This window comes from Strongylocentrotus purpuratus, unplaced genomic scaffold (genome assembly GCF_000002235.5).
Source record: "Strongylocentrotus purpuratus isolate Spur 01 unplaced genomic scaffold, Spur_5.0 spur5_scaffold_6, whole genome shotgun sequence".
Lineage (NCBI taxonomy): Eukaryota > Metazoa > Echinodermata > Echinoidea > Camarodonta > Strongylocentrotidae > Strongylocentrotus > Strongylocentrotus purpuratus.
In genome coordinates this window covers 56,520,769-56,538,447 of record NW_022145612.1, presented here as the reverse complement: position 1 = coordinate 56,538,447, position 17,679 = coordinate 56,520,769, and the positions used below count along the sequence as shown (strand labels likewise).

The 17,679-nt window shown below is 38.3% G+C and overlaps 1 protein-coding gene across 1 annotated transcript; it reads left to right on the top strand.

Moving 5' to 3' along the window:
- Positions 1 to 4,918: 4,918 nt before the first annotated feature.
- On the top strand, positions 4,919 to 16,388 carry LOC581996 (long-chain specific acyl-CoA dehydrogenase, mitochondrial). The gene is given in 10 exon segments (XM_030973420.1): positions 4,919 to 5,094; positions 8,218 to 8,364; positions 9,208 to 9,345; positions 9,837 to 9,958; positions 9,961 to 10,000; positions 11,312 to 11,378; positions 12,363 to 12,527; positions 13,343 to 13,558; positions 14,694 to 14,821; positions 15,540 to 16,388. Coding segments are annotated over 10 exon segments (1,305 nt in total). The 5' UTR covers positions 4,919 to 4,993; the 3' UTR covers positions 15,721 to 16,388.
- The last annotated feature ends 1,291 nt before the right edge of the window (positions 16,389 to 17,679 follow it).

Genomic DNA, 17,679 nt, shown 5'->3' with positions numbered 1-17,679 from the left:
TGCGGTGGAAAAGTCAGTCGTTTTTCGTTTCAAAGTTCGTTCATGAAAGGGTTTTTTATTGATTAGATTGATTTTCGCAACGGTATTACTAGCGATTCTCCCAATGGTTAATATCTATACATATCTAATTATTTCTTGGATATGAATAATCATTTTTAAAGAAACACAAGTACTAAAAATCACAATGTGTATTGTAGTAAAACTCAGTAAATGACAATAGTTGTCACAGTCACCTTTGATTAATGAATGCTATTAGAAATGATTTATGGGAGGAGCCGGAAGGAGGGGGGTGAGAGACAGAGAGAGAGACAGAGAAAGAGACAGAGGAGACAGAGACAGAGACAGAGAGAGACAGAGAAAGGGAGAGAGGAAGAGAAAGAGAGAGAGAGAGAGAGAGAGAGAGATGGAGAAGGGAAGAGGGAAAAGCACCGACCTCTACACTACTTATAGTTTAGAGTTCAGTGGGAAAAGGCATGTCGTATACAACCAGATTTGATGATCAGGGTGATTTAGAAGTAGCCTATGGCAAATAAGAATCCAGATAGTTGCAGATATTCCATGATTAGACAGAATAGAGCTCTAAGCTATATAATAATGATAATGTAAACGAGAAGCACACTTTGCAGCGGCACTTCTCAAAATATTAATTAATCATCCATTAATCGTTATCAGTGTCCCGACACTCAACATCAGACCTTGTGATCCTCACATGTAATTACATATTTATTTAGACGAGGCGAATTTTATGTACAACGATGTCAGACGCGGATCCCCCCCCCCCCTAGCCCCCAAAACGGAAAAAAAAAACTGTGACAAAAAAATTACCTTTATTTTTTGCTCAAGGGGGAGGGGGTGTTAAGTGTGTTTGTCGGGGTCAAAATAGAAAAAAAAATTAGTGCTCACTACCCCCCCCCCCCCCCCCCACTGAGGGAAATATCCACCGGCACGATTTTTAAAATTCCGGGGGCTAAAAAGATATAGAAAAATTAGTGCTCACTACCCCCTCCCCCCACAGCATGCTGAGCGAAATATCGGCCGGCACGATTTTCAAATTTCAGCACACTAAATTTCAAATTGTTTTTAAATTTGGGCCTCCCCCCTAAGAAATTCTGGATCCGCGCCTGAACGATGAAAAACATGAAGAAAACCGTTTCTCGGAGACAAATTATACATCATAGATTAAGAGATAGAAAAGGGGTGTATGAGAGACAAGCAGAAAGATAGTAAAACGCGTGATTTATTTCAATTTGATATTTAGCTAGAAACAGTGTACCACGAAAAGACTGGTAATTTTTGTTGTTAAAATAATGGTATCCGCAAAGGTTATATATATTTAAAAAATGAATGAATCCTGTCCATTTGGCAGCAAATCTTTTTGTTTCCCCCTTCTCTCTCTCTCTCTCTCTCTCTCTCTTCTCTCTCTCTCTCTTCAATATTCCCGACCATTTTTTAAACAAACAATACGCATGAATTTGATAAAAAATGTTATTCCGTCATCAAAATACTCTTCGATAAAATATTTACAAACAAAATTACAATTATATATTCGGGCTCGTTTACCCGAAAATCACAAATCGGTATTTTAACATTCTCGGCCGGGGGCAGGGGGGGGGGGACTTCCTCACGCCTATTTTACTCACACACTCCTTGAAATATTGAAAATGAAATAACTTTGGATATACCTGGGGTTGTGGAACTGCTACATCAAGAAAAAGGCAGTCTTCAAAAAGGTGAAATCGAGGACCATAGCAGGGAATTCAATTTGAGCACAGCCGACCGGGTCCCTCGTTGCGTCAAAGTCACCGACAATCGATTTCGGCACAGGGCGGGCATATCGAAGATTACCAACCGGTGGCTCGGCATACGGTTTTGTGAGTAGACATCCACAGTGCGCTCGAAACCGGGGACCTGTTTTGAGCTGATCTCGAACTCTTACCATGAAAGGTGGCCGTCGATGTCTGAACCACTGGCTGATCGCAACATGAAACCGATGACGATAAGCAACATGCTACGATCGCAAAAGCGGAGAGAACATAGCACAGGGTGTACCTCAAGCTCGCCATGGTTAAAACTTACTTGCATGTGTTCCTAAGGCTACCACTTTTTATTTGGATAAAATTATGCAATGTCAACAATATGTGAACTTCGCCACCAGTCTCTCTTCTTCCATACGAAATAATTGATCTGAAGAAAGGACAATTTCACTTTTTTGTTGTTGCTTGGGGCAATTTACTTAGAAATACACATCTATAGGTCCTGATATAATTACCCTACCATACATTGAGTGAAGATGTATCTCTAACAATAACCCAAAACGAAACAAATTAAGAACGAAACAAACCAAAACCAGAAAACAAAAGGAAACGAAAACAAAAAAGAACAAAAACATAACCAAGCAAATTCTGGATTTCCCAATATTCAGGCACTCTATATATTATGTTGGTACTTTTCTAATATCTAGTATCTGTTGATCATAAAATTACCTTGGAAAAATAAGGTTGTTATGCAAATATTGCATGCTTCGGCGTTTCGGTATAATAACATAATTATGTGAACCGACAAATAAGGATTTCCCGAGTGATATTATGTTTCACCGAGGCACTTTAATAGTAATGTTCAGGCAAGGGGCGCGATCCCGGGGGGGGGGGGGGGGGGGGGGGGGGGGGAATGGAGGGGAAACGGCTACACCTCCCCCCTCAATTTTTTAATAATAATAATAAATTATATTTCTATAGCGCATTATACAAGGTATGTCCTTAGCCGCTTTACATGTATTACAAGCTTAATTAATTACATACATCTACTATTGAACTATCCTCAAAAAATTTCAAAAAATCTGACAAGATCTTAACTAAAATTTATATAACAGTAACTAGATAGATATTCATTCTTAAATAATGATACAACAATTTGGTCAAGATTTTATTTATATATTACAAGTTGTAGGCATATACATTTTTCAATTCAAATTATAGATTAATAACTAATTCTTAAAAGGTAGGTCTTAGTGCAGTTCTTGAAGGTCTGGATGGAAGGGGATCGTCCCCCCCCCTCAAAATTTGAAAAAGTGCCCCCCAAAATGTATAGCAAATACTGACTAAAGACTGCAACACACTTTTAGCTCTGGGGGCCCAAGAGTGCAGCGTTTAGAACAATAACAATGCAAAAATCTTCTCACTCGGTAGCTACGCTCTCTCGCATAATATCCTTCAAAATGTACAAGCAAAAACCGAGAAAATGAATTGTGAAAAAAGTATATTGCTTGTTTTTATACTATAGTTTTGTTAAGGAATGTAATTCTTTAATACAACATAACCTGTGAGGGGGTAGTCACTTCCGTCACTTTCACCCCTGCCTCTCATTCAGTATGCTACTTACGTACTGATGGGGGGGGGAGCTTCTTTTTTTTATTATAAAAAATAAAAAAAAAAAAAATTATAACCATTGGCTGACCTAAAAAAAGTTGACCTTACCCCCCCCCCCCCAATTCAAACGTGGTTTATTTCTAGTTCGATACCAGTGATTTACAAATGTTGTTGAAATGGCATGATTTTTCGCTGAGTTTCGGGGGCCCTGCCCCCCTGGACCCACAAGGGCCCTAAGCGGGACCCTGCATGGTTTGCTCATCTGACCGTAATTAAATGCCTAAAACGCCTGAGCTTCTGGGATCCGCCCCCTGGACCCCACTCCAAGTGACCTGCCTGCCACTGTCACAAATAAGGCATCAAAATATGCTCATCTGACCGTAATTAAATGCCTAAACTCCCTGAGCTTCCGGGGGCTCCGCCCCAGGATGCTTATCTGACCTTAATAAATGCAAAAACCCCTGAGCTTCATGAGGCTCCGCCCCTTGACACCCGCCGGGCTTTGCCCCTGGACCCAACGCCAATTTACGCTCCATTTGCTTTGCTTTGCTCTACCTGATCGTAAATACTTTGAGCCCCCCCCACCTTTGAAAATGTTCCCAGGCCTGCGTAACACGTAAGAGTGTGGTGATGCGGATTTTTTTTGCCCCCAAACGTTTTGGTCTTACGCCACTGCTCCCTCGTCCTCGCATTTCGTTCCCCCCTCCCTCGCCGCCCCTGGTAATGTTTGTTTCTTATATATGATGGAGGTACACGTGATAAAAAAAGGTGTTTATTGACAATTATTTACAATATTCATACTGCCACTGTTACAAGGCCTAGTATTTATTAGTACACTTACGTTAGTTCTAAGACATATTCCAGCGGCTAAAAATAATGATCAGATGTTAATATACTTGGTGCATGGTAAGTTTACGTCAGGCTTCTTTATCACGTTACGGTCGCAGGGTATTCTGAAAACTATTCCGGCCCATACCCACACCCCCGTCCGCCCACATCCCTATCCGCCAATACCCCATCCATATCCCCCACTAGCCCCCCCCCCCCCCGGCCCCGTCCTCTTTTGAGACCTCTGCAGCTTCACCGACCGATGCCCCGCCCGCGCCCCGCCCCTGACCTAACCGTCACATATACTCACCCCTCCTTTTCTACCTATACGTACATATACATATCGGTCAAGGGTTAAACAAAATAATTACCCCCCCCCCTGAAAATTACCCCCCTGGACAATCACACCCATCCCCGAGGAAAATTCTCCCCTGAAAAGTAGCCCCCGATAATTAACCCCTTGGAAAATTAGCCCCCCCCCCCCCCTCTACCCCAAGGACAATTACCCCTAAAAAAGAATGAATATCAATTATTATCTGGGAGGACTTTCCCTTCAATGGACAGGGGGGAATTTTCCTCGGAGGGGGTGGTTGTCCTTGGTTGTCTTAGTGGGGGGGGGGGGGGTAATTTCCCAGGGGTGGGTGTTTTTAATCGTCCCCGGGGTGGTTGTCTTGTGGGTGATTTTCCGGGGGGGGGGGGGTGATTGTCCAGGGGGTCCTGATTGGAGTCCTTATACGCAGCCACAGACGTAAGACCCGTACAAGCGCTCACAGTTGACAGTAATCACAATCCTGACCAGTATGGCTTCCAAAATGTTGCGTCAAATCACAAAATTATCATCCACTCGAGGGTGTTTCCAGAAAACAAGTGATCTTAGTGTTTTGAGCCAACATTGTCAAAGGCAAGTAGACAGCTAGATCCAATACTTTAGATCTAACTTGATTAGATTCAGTATATAGATTTAGCAAGAATATATCTTTGTGACTCTCCGCTGATCGTGACGGCTGATTGTCCGGCATTGGAGGCTAGGCGATGATATAAATATCTGTATTGAATATTATCACATAGCTATAGGCATTGGAGGCTAGCCGCTAAGAATGTATTGTCATGATTGTCGGGAACTAGTTTACCTATAACTAAAGGAGTTTAGATCTTTCCAAAGGAATTAATTTCGTACTTATAGTATAATAGAATGTCGTGCTATGTAGTTCTAAACGATTTTTTTTATTCTTCAAATTTCATAAAAATGTAATGTCTTGAATGCTAAATATGCATGAGTTATTGAAGTGTGTCCGTCCTCAATGGATGTCATTGTTATTATATATTAAATTATCATTGATTTGTTGAATGAGTTTGTAAATGAGTCTACAAAGGCTGTTTTTTTGATTGGCTGTTGAGTGATGTTGCCATAGTAGTTAATATCGGTGTTAAAAGTTACCTTCACTCAATAATAAGTTTTATACAATTGTTATTTCAGATGTAATCATGGAATGAGCAGAGTTCTAGTAGACTCTTAGCTAAAATTATAGGCTTATATTTATCAAAAAACGCATTTGTACGCATATTTCTGAACTGGAAGCATTGCATAATATATCATGATATATTATAGAGGTAGATCAGCACATTGTTTGGAAGAACTTTGGTGAAGAATATGAATGTGTTATATAGTCATAATTATTTGACATTTGAATTAGAGCCTATACAGGCATATAATGTTCACTCAAAGTGATAAGCAATTACACTCCTTAACCTGCTCTAAATAATCTTTTTTACCTCGAGTTATCTCAGGCTAAGTTTATATTCAAATGTTAATCTAAAATACAATGTGCATCAACTGGGAAAGGTGTTAATGGCATGGAGACCCTGCATATTGTGTAGCACTGCTTTCAACATAGACCAGACACCAAAAGTCTACATAATAAGTGATCTGCTAATGAATTTACCTTGTGTGAACTACATAGATCCGTGTATATTGTATTTGGGCAGGAATATTTTTAAAAATTATATTAATTTATGTAGACCTAGTATTAGAAGCACAGGAGAATTCTCATACAAAGTTATTCAAATAAATTCGTTTTCAATTCATTTTATTCATTTCCATTTTCAATAAAACAAAATTTATTCTAATTATCTTAAGTAGCATGAAAGTAAGTCCTGTAAAGTGCCTTTACGTGTCGTCTGTTTAGGGATAAGAGTTAATCTTCTACTATTGTTATCTGTGGGAAGTCCTCTTCAGCATTGTATTTTGAATCCAATGCCCTTTTGCCTATATTTCCAGGTGTATATCTACAAGCTGCGAGCATGACTCGGCGTAGAACAAGTAATCTTGAATGACGATCAATGTCGACGTTACTCTGTCAACAAAACCGAATGAAATACTGTATATAGGTCATACAGGCGACTTGGAGGGTTTTTTGTACATACCGTAGTTTGGAACTGTATTAAAAAGAGCAAACAGTTTTTTTGCAAACGGACTTTGGACCCGCTTTCATATTGACCCAGAGTTTGGTTGGATGTTTTTATCAAGCATTTAAGGCTCAGAGTCAATGCTGTAACACAATACGTTTCTTATACCGGTAGTTCAAATGCCCCACTAATTTGTTCAAAATGTGTTTATTTTTATATTAGATTGACATTTTCTTATGTATCATTATCTTATATGGAATAGTTGTTTTCATCAACAATCATTTGTCTCGTGATAGGAGATCAATACAATTTAACAAATCTAACTACTTAATTATAGTTTTCCTCTGTTTCTTTCTAATCATCATAATAGTTTGAAGCATATAGACAATCAAAATAAACAAATGATTAAACAAAGTCGAGGAAACATTAAAGGTATTAGCTTTAGACCAACTTTAGAAATGCCCCCTCTCAAAAATGAAATGGAAGCTCTTATTACCAATCATGTGAAGAATACGTTTGGCTAATACGCGATGATACAAATTTTGTCGGGAAACTGCCTACTAATCGATATATTTGGTAAATTATCATGTTTATCGATACATATCGCGAATGCACTTAAGCATTGAACATTTGAGCATATATTTCTGCTTTGTTGTAAATTTAGGTTGAAGTAATGCCATCTAAACCTCTGAAGGCAATATTTATACAATATTGAATGTATATTTTGCACCCAAAACCCTTAATTGAACCGCAATTTTTACCCCTACCGGCTTTTACCTGTAAAGCAACAACCTTGATAATGAATTGGATTTATCAATCAGTCCTGAATGCAGCCAAAAAGAAAATATATGAAATAGTGTAATGAAATCTTGATCTAGTATTAAAGTGTGTGGTGTTTATAGAAATGGTATAGATTTGATGATGTCATATTGACCATTGAATACTGAGTAGGCCTATATTGGCCAAATACAAACAAATTTGTTATGAATTATCTAAACTTAATCCATCACTAATATTAAATAGACATAATGTCTGTGTGAGTGCGTGTGTAATTCTGTATTATACGGGTGTGTTTTTTCTTCTGGCTATTTTACCTCCTTCTGTGTCCATGAACTAAACTGATATGTGATTGATTGTATCTCCCTCGAAAAGTTCCCGATGTTCAAAGAATCTTTTCTTTTGCAATCACTAGTAACTTCAACTTGTCTTTATATATATATCATTTATGTCACAGAAAGATAGAATTTATTGTAGCAGGAATGGATATACAGAGGATTTGTAGAATTAATTGTTTGTTGATATTTTATATTTTCATTTTTATACTACAAGGCCCTAAAGGTCAAGAATAATTGTACTGCAATTAGAATGAACTTAGGGTGAATACAGCTGTAGACTACTGTAGTGCCTAGATGCAAAGTCATACCCCTTTTCACTGGATTCATTTCCTTTAAATTTTACTGCTCTCTACCTCTCCTAGAGTTTTTAAGTTACCTAGTCAAGACCTTATGTGATACAACTATACAAGTAGACTAAATATAGGAACCCTAAACAAAAATCTCCATCTTTTCTTTGTTTCTTTGAAAACAATTTATTCCTTTTTTTCTTTCACTTATTGTAGACGGCACCAGAGCACGAGACCATGTACAGGCCAAGCAGATACCATGATGGATATAGGGACCAGATCTCTGTTCGGTGAGGAGCATGACATGTTCAGAGCTTCTGCTCGTAGGTTCTTCCAAGAAGAGGTGGCACCTAATCAGGATAGGTAGGCTAGCTCAGGCTTCTTGTATGGCAGAAATATCATTAACCTTTGGTCCGTAAATGAGTGAAAAATGGCCTTTGTTACAGGAGGAGGGGGGGGGTAGTTGGTTGTAATGACAATAGCAGCAATGTTGCAGGTTGAAAGTATGCATTGACACATAAAGTACCCCTTGTTTGCTATATATTTTCTGACGTATCCGGACACCTACACCCTGGACATCCATCCCCGGATAACCACCCCCAGTCAACTACCCCCTAGGACAACCACCCTCTATAGGACGACTACTCCCGGGACAACTACCCCCCGGACAACTACCCCCCCCCAGACTACTACCCCCCTAGGACAACTACCCCCTAGGACAACTACACCCGGACAACTACCCCTAGAACAAGGGGTAGTTGTCTGGGGGTAGATGTCCGGGGTAGTTGTCCTAGTAGTTTGCTCCGGTGGATGTTCAGGGGGTAGGTGTCCTAGAACCATTTTCTGAAGTACCTCATAATTGGTATCAGCACCAGGGTACTTCTGCTAAGAAACTTAGCATAATGTGTGTTTGGTATTTTCATGTGATATGTAGTTTAGGTCATAAGTGCTGCTGAAGTGGATCGTAACTTAAATGCTTACATTGTATAACAGATGTAACTCACTAAGTCACAAATTATCTTTGATTCAGAATCACAGGAAATATTTATGGTTTTCAAAAAGCAGAAAATGTAGAAACAATGTTTTTTCAAAATTGGAATGTGTTTTTAGCATTATATTGTGTTCACTAGTATTCAAGTGGTTAGATATCCTCATTTGATGATGATGTATTACCTGGTGTGTATCATTATTGTATTTCTTGAACAGGTATGAGAAGCAGAGACATGTTGATAAGGAGATTTGGCAGAAGATGGGTGCTGCTGGGTTGCTAGGCGTGGCCATCCCAGAAGAGAAAGGCGGGGTTGGTGGTGATCTCCTTATGACTGCAATCACATGGGAGGAGCAGTAAGTAACAGTTTGCTTGAGAAATGTTATTGTAGCTGCCCACTTTTTTTCTTCTTCACTTAGCTAAATTTTAATAATGCTAAATAGGATTTAAAGTTCAAGCTCTGTCTATGAATTACGCGTCAGTTCAACCGGGAGATAATGTGATCATATCTTTTACATGTAGGATCCTTCCATCAAAGTTCAAAAGTTTTAAGGATAATTATTGATATTGGTCGTTGAGTTCAAGGTTAAATCATAAAACAGTAACCATGAAGATTCCTCATTCTGTTGTTATTTAGACAGGGTAGTATAAACGTTATATTGTAAGCACATGTCTTGTCCAGCTATAGTATAAGTAACAAACAATGGACATCAATAATTATGTTTCAGTTCTTATCATTTCTTCTGCTGTATCTAGAGAACCATGATCGAGATTTCTCACAAACTTTGTAACATTATAAAGGAGTCATAAGGCCTATGTTGAAGTGTGTCTTCCCTTCTCATTTCAGAGCATATGTGAACGGAGCTGGCTCATCGTTCCCCCTACACAGTGACATTGTAATGCCTTACATCGCTGAGTATGGTACACCGGAGCAGATTGAGAAGTTCATCCCGGATATGGCAGCAGGAAAGAAAATGGGGCTATTGCCATGACGGAACCGGCTGCAGGAAGGTGGGTAGCAGTCGCGTACGCAGGGGGGTGGGGGGGGGGGGGTGTTGAACCCCCCTTCATTTTTTTTAATGTTAGTATTGTGGAGCAACCCTCCCCCTTTTTTTTCGGCCAGATTTAAAATGTTAACCCCCCCCCCCTTGAAAAAATCCTGCGTACGCTACTGGTGGGTAGTTGGTGCTCCGACATTTGCTCAAGCAACAATCAGGCGCGTACGCAGGGGGGGGGGTTTGGGGGGTTAAACCCCCCCCTTTGGAAATTTTTTGTGTGTAACCCCCCTAAAAAAAACCTAAAACCCCCCCCCCCCTTTTGAATTTTTTTTTTTTTTTTTTTTTTTTTTTTTTAATTATTAAAAAAAAAATAAAAAAAAAAAAATTATTCCCATGGCCGACCTAAAAAAGGTGACCTTACCCCCCCCCAAGCAAAATGTCAAATTTCCAAATTTCGAGACCAAAAAAAAAAAAAAAAAGTGTCCTCTTACCCCCCCCCCCCCCCCCCCCCCCCCCCCCCCCCCCCCCCCCCCCCCCCCCCCCCCCCCCCCCCCCCCCCCCCCATTCACCGCGTCCATTCAGCGTCGGCTGAGTCGTTGCGATTTTTTTGGGACCAAAAAAAAAAAAATGTGTCCTCTTACCCCCCCCCCCCCCCCCCCCCCCCCCCCCCCCCCCCCCCGCTTATTCAGCGGCTGGCTGAGTCGTTGCGAAATTTTCGGACCGATTTATAAATGTTAAAACCCCCCCCTTGAAAAAATCCTGCGTACGCGCCTGGCAACAATATTATTGCTCCTGGCTTTATTTCATCAAAGATATAGAGCTAGGGCTAGGGTTGCATTTGGGTTTGAAGTTAGATTTAGGGTTAGGGTTAGGGCAAGGGTTAGGTACAGTCTTTGGTCAACGGTTGAAGAATAAGAATTCGGTTTGTGAAGAAATTTTTACAGCAGAGTAACTGTTGCTGGAGCATTTCAGTGCCATATACATCGAGTTAATTTACACTTATGAAAGGTAGAGCTCCTTGAAAAAGGAGAAGACTCTCTTTTCTCTGTAATCTAAGTATTGGAGTAAATATAAAAACAACTTTTCTTGTGGATGAAGGAAGAAATAGGAAAGAAAAAAGGTGGGCTTTTACACATTTAATTGTTTTAAACAAAAATCTTTTGTCTCGACATCAGTTAGTCCAAGAAAAGAATTTCATCCCCACTTTCTGCAAGGCGAACGAAGCTGTTGAAGTTAGTACAGAATACATAATATGTAATAACCCCCGTTGGTAACATAGATTCAAGAAATCATAACTGTGTTTATTATCTATTTCACTGGACAGTGACTTACAGGGAATCAAAACAATTGCCAAGAAAGATGGGGATGACTATATCCTGAATGGAAGCAAGGTAAGAATTCTGCTTTTACGAGGACTTTGATATACTTGTATCTTTCTGTTTTCTTATGAATTGTGATTCTTGTGAAGTTCTGTGTCATGTAATTCAAACTTGTATCATCTGTTGACTTTAGTTAGAAACAATTATGGTACAACTGAACTGTACTGATGCTTATTTTTATGCCTCCACCTGCCAAAGGTAGTGCCGGATGCATTATGTTTTCGCGTTGTCTGTCCATCAATCCGTCCGTCTCCCTTTTTCGTTATCGCGATATCTCAAGAACCACTTAATTTATGAACTTCAAACGTCATGATAGTATGTATCAACATAGGAAGACAGTCTCGATAGTTTTAGGGTAAATGAGTCAAAGGTCGAGAGGTAAATTTCTGAAATTAAAGGTTTTTAGCCTTGAATATTGTGACGGTATTGCTATAAAAAGATGGTGCTATTACATTTGGGGCTATTAGGTCATTTATTCTTGTTTTAACTCCAAAAGTGGACTGCAAATAAGTCTATGAAGAGTTATTCTGATCCGGAAAACCCTTCATGTTGAAAGTTTCAAACAGTTAAAATCAAGTGTGATGCTCACTTGAGCATATTTGTCACCATGAAAAATGACAGGCATCATATTATCTTCCTCACATCACTTTGGCGTGGTTGGCAAAGACTTCCAACAATTTAATTATTGAGCGATGATTAAGACTAAAAATCTTTTCTTCTAGAAACAGCAATGGTTACCTGTATCATGAAGTTTATATACACAGAATGTATTCCATACTCATATTATTCATCAATGATACAGTATTTCAAGTCAAAATTTCATTCTCGTATGTTTCTTGAACTTCAGATATATCACTTCCATGTATTGCACATCCCTTCAGGTGTACATCATGTTCTGTTACTAAATTGTCATTGGTCAGCAAAGTATTCAAAGTTGAGAGAATGAAACAAAAATGTGTACATAACAGGTCTCCTGTCTATCTCACAACCCTTCAGGTATTCATCACCAACGGTTACCTGTCTGACGTGGTGATTGTGGTAGCCATCACAGACCTGAGTGCTCAGAAGAAGGCTCATGGCATAGGACTTTTCCTGGTGGAGGAGGGCATGCCAGGATTCACCAAGGGCAAACCCTTGGAGAAGGTCGGACAAAAGGCTGTGGTAAGTCTTGCAACATGAACGATGCACAGAACAGCGGTTCTAGGACACCTACCCTGGACATCCACCCCCGGATAACCACCCCAAGTGAACTACCCCCCCCCCCCCCCAGGGCAACTGCCCCCTAGGACAACAACCCCTGGACAACTACCACCCGGACAACTACCCCTACGACAACCATCCTCTAGGACAAATCCCCCGGAAAACTATCCTAGGGGTAGTTGTCCAGGGGGTCCTAGGGGGTAGTTGTCCTTGGGTGGTTACCATAGGGGGTATACTTGTCCTAGGGGGTAGTTGTCCTCGGGGGTAGTTGACTGGGGTGGTTATCCGGGGATGGATGTCCAGGGGTAGGTGTCCGGATACGAGAACAGCACATATCCCACCTTCAGACACTTGAATTGTGATGTCACAAGGTCAAGTTCATAGGAAGTAAACGGTTGAATGGTAGAAGGAACTTCTGGAATGCATTCCTTGTATGCCAGCTCAGCTAAAAAAAATATTGACATTTCAGCGCGAGGTATCTACAGGAAGTGGCATTTTTAAAATCAAATTATTATGAATATAAAATAAATGTTCAGGGTTCGTACAATAATACTGGTGATCCGAAAAATGCCCTGTCACCATTTGCTCCGGGTTCTACTTGTCTAAGTTATAGGGTTAAGGTTAGGATCGCGTTTGGGTTAATATTAGAATATAATGTTAGCTTCATGGTTTTCCAAATTGGTTAGTGTGGGAAATTGATTGTGGAGCAAATATCACTGTAGTGTCATACAACTGTGATAACAACAGAACTATGATGATTTTTTGTTAATTGTTAGGACACCTGCGAGCTATTCTTTGATGATGTTCGACTGCCAAAGTCTGCCCTCTTGGGTAAGGAGAATCAAGGATTCTACTGCCTCATGGATCAGCTTCCAAGGGAACGACTGATTGTAGCTGTCGGATCCCAGGCCCATGCAGAATTCATGTTTGAAGAGACCAGGAACTATGTGAGGCAACGCAAGGCTTTCGGCAAAACTCTTTCCAATATTCAGGTTGGTATGCTGGTGTAGTGGAAGTGGTTTGTGTGAAGTGGTGTGGATCATGATGCATCCACCCCTGCAGATGGTGCTATACATGTAGATGCATTATTTCGTGGGGTCATTTTTCTGTCTTTCTGTTTTTCTCATTATCCCATTGGCCAGCAAACTATTTTTTTAAAGTATTCATGCAACACTTGGGATAATTCTTTAAAGTGAAATGTATTAATGTTGCACTTGTTGCTGATGAATACATGAATGTAGCGGGGAGAGTGTGCTCTCAAAATTTTATACAAAGTTAACAAAGAGTCGAGTTGTATGAAAATATAAATATTTTAATCAGTTTACTAATTTTAAGGGTACACTGAACTTTAAAAGATTCTCTAATGAGACACTTTACTGAGATATGCTCTACTATTCTGATACATTATACAATATTATAATATCACCACTTAAGTATGTTCTACTCATTGAATACAATGCCTTATATAACTTGGGATGGACTTTTTTTGTTAAATCAAAATTAGTTGGTTTTTGATTTTGATTCAAATGATTCAAATGATATTTATTTCTCATGCAAAAACATAATACAAGAATAATTATATCTCAAAAAATATGCAATGTAACGACTAATATGATGGAAAAAAGCACGAGAAAAGAGGAACTAACTTGAAGCAGAGCTTGTTGAAGTGTTAGTTCCTCAAATGCTGTTTTACAATATAACATGCACAAAATATGCTTAGAAATCAATATATAGACAAATATTATGTAGCTAAGAAGTTCGAAATTTGGGGGAGGGGAATAAAAAAAGAGGGGAAAAAATGGAGGGAAATAGTAGAAGGCAAAAAGAAAGAAAGATACAAAAAAGGGATAATGAATGATTGCAAAAAGCTTTATAAAATCTGGTATTGACAGGAAAGAGAGAAGGAAAGGGGGTTAGAGGCAGAAGAAGCTACTATGTTTGGATAGCCTGCAGAGATGGCTTGGGAAGAGAGGAGTAACTAAAAGAGAGAGAGAGAGAGAGAGAGATCAAAATCATAACAATGATAATTATGTCTTGTCTACCTCGACAGTATTAAAACTGCTGTGGAATCATATTATTACCACAAGATGAATTACTGATGAACAATGGTATATTTATGTCTTGCAGGTAATCCAACACAAGCTTGCAGAGCTAAAGACACTGCTTTGTGTGGGTAGGAGCTTTGTAGATAACTGCTTGGAGTTGGGCCTCAACGGAAAGTTAGACACCTACACTGCTTCCATGGCAAAACTCTGGTGAGGATACTAGAATTCAAGAAAGATATTTCGTACTTACTTTATTTGTTAAATCAACATATTATAATAACATAACATGCATGATTTTCGACAGGACTTGAAAAAAAGTGAGTCGCTGTTATTATACCCTCAGACATTGAGCTCCAATGTAATAAGTTTTGGATACTCATACTAATATTGAAAGATAATTTCATGAAATCAAAATACCGGGATGACCTTTGTTTCCAAATAATGAAATGGGTTCGAGTGAGCTTTTTAGGCTTTTAGAAAATGGTAATGTTGTCCTTTGTACAATTTCTTAAACTTTGAACTATTGAAAAGAAATATTTTAAAAACTGAAGTAGGGATATATCCCTAAATTTTGTCTAGAAATGATATTCAAATGACTTTCATGAGCAAAAACGCAGCAAATAAATAGTAGGCCTTTATAAAATATTTCATTTTATACATCCTCTACGATGAGTATGAACATTGTTGTTTGCACTAATGAATGTTTTCGCCAATTTTTAATTCTGATCTAAATATCTATCAATAAAAATGCAAATTAGGAATTTTGTTAATTACTAGTATAGAAGTATTGCTGTATTGTAATAGATATAGTGAGTAATCCAATCCCTAATACTACGGAGAGTGACTATAAAAGCACACAATGAATGTATTATTTCATCATAGTCATTATTATATTTATTATCATTGTTTCCATCTTCTAATTATTCAGGACCACTGATGCTGCCAACAAAATAGCAACAGAATGCCTTCAGCTCCACGGTGGATGGGGTTACATGTGGGAGTACCCCATCGCTAGGGCATTCTGTGACACCAGGGTGAACTCCATCTATGCTGGTAGCAACGAGATCATGAAGGAACTCATCTACCGACCCATTGTAGCTTCCCGATAACTCATTCACTTTGTGAAAGTAAGAGTTCTGTTGATTTGAAATCCAAAAAAATGAAAGTGCCAAATTATGTGCCTGGATGTTTCAAGGAGCGTGATTGTCCATGGTTGCAGTCTGTTAGTCTGAAGTTTGTTTTTGGTGATTCATGTGATATGAATTTGCAGGCTTCAGGATAACGTAACATTCAAATTACATATGTTTAGATTGACAAAGCTGTTTCATATTTTCAGATTAACCCCAGTATTGCCACCCATGTTTACACACATCTATGACAAGTAACATTTTGTGGGACAAACTTTAAATCTTAGAGGTGTCATGCATTTTTCTATTTAGCCACAGAGAACATGTCATAATGAAAGTGTTTGCAATTTCAAGAAGAGTGTCCGAAGAGATTCTACACGATACAAAATCAATATTTAGGCAGCGTTAATCCCCAGGGGGATGAAGGTGCTAATTAATTATTTTGCATTTAAAATTGATGTGAGATTTGGAAGTAGGAACATATGAAATATTGAGCAAACAGCCTATGAAATTACTTTTTTTTTTTTAAATAATTTTCCAATATTTGCATGAGAAATTCAGTACTATAGGCTATTAGTTCTATGTTACCACTACCTCAAGTGTTATCGATAGTTTTAATCTTGTAGCAGAAGTTGATTAAATTAAAGTCGGTTATTCTATTTCTTAAGAATCTAGTAATGTTGACTGGGGGCTGGTGTTCATCATATAGGATAATATATATGATTTTGTTTGATAGTGTGGGAAAAGGGACGCTAGAGGGCGATGATGATGTGCATTTTTTTTTAAAGCATTAGGGGATCCTTTTATTTAAAGGCCAGTCTATTTAACTTCACCATTTATTTTTACATCCCATTGCATAGTAAAGGCACACAATAACCTCATGACCATAATGCTAGAAATGCAATAATGAAGTTCTTTTGCAAACAAGAATAAAAACTGAATTTTTAAAATCTACTGAACATAAAATGAGTTAACAATTTTTAGGATGAAGCATGTAAGGAAAAGACTAACAATACTGCTATTAATTTGTTCAACTATCTTGTGTAAAACACGAAGAACATAATCAACAACAAAATATTGCACATCAAATTTATTCTTATATTGTACTACATTGTATCTCAATCTGGGTCAGTTGATTGCCTCATGATATTCGGTAATTTGTCACCGTTTTACTCTGATTGATTTGTATTGCAGATATTTATTTGATCATACATTTATGATACAGAAGCACAATGAAATTTGTAAATCATTTGTCATAATCATGAATAATTTTCAAGCAAATAGCTTGCTATAGAGAACACTTCTGATGTTTTATTTAGTAAATTGCTTTTTAGGATGATCTATATTAAATAGGCCTGCCGTTTGAAGTCAACCATTTTTGATGCCATGTGAATAGACTCTTGAACTGAAATAATTATTTGCCATATATTGTTCTTTGAAATATGTGTGTACATAAATCAGATTGTTATGAATATAAATTATGATTGAAAATAAATTGTTTGAAAAGTTATTTAGTATTCATAAGACCATTATGTGCTATATGTTGTGTCTATTTTCCCGTAATTTGGCATTTTGAATGTTATTGTAAACAAGAGCAATAAATATCATATAAGAGATCAATATGTACTTTACATTATATCTGTATAATGGTACTCCCAGGGGAAATTATTATTTTTGCCAAAAGGCCTGTTTTAAGAAATTGATTTGAAAGTTAATTCTTGCCAATAATTGTTATTTAGCAGACACAATACAGCTGTCATGTTCTCTGTCTGTCTGTCTCTCTCTCTCTCTCTTTCTTTTTCTCTCTCTCCCTCTCTCTCTCTTTCTTCTCTGTCTCTTTCTTTCTGTTTGTCTTTTCCTCTTTGTGTATCTTGTATGTCTTCCAATAATTATGTACAAAATAATCTTGAAATGAATATGGAATTATGTCATAAAAGTACC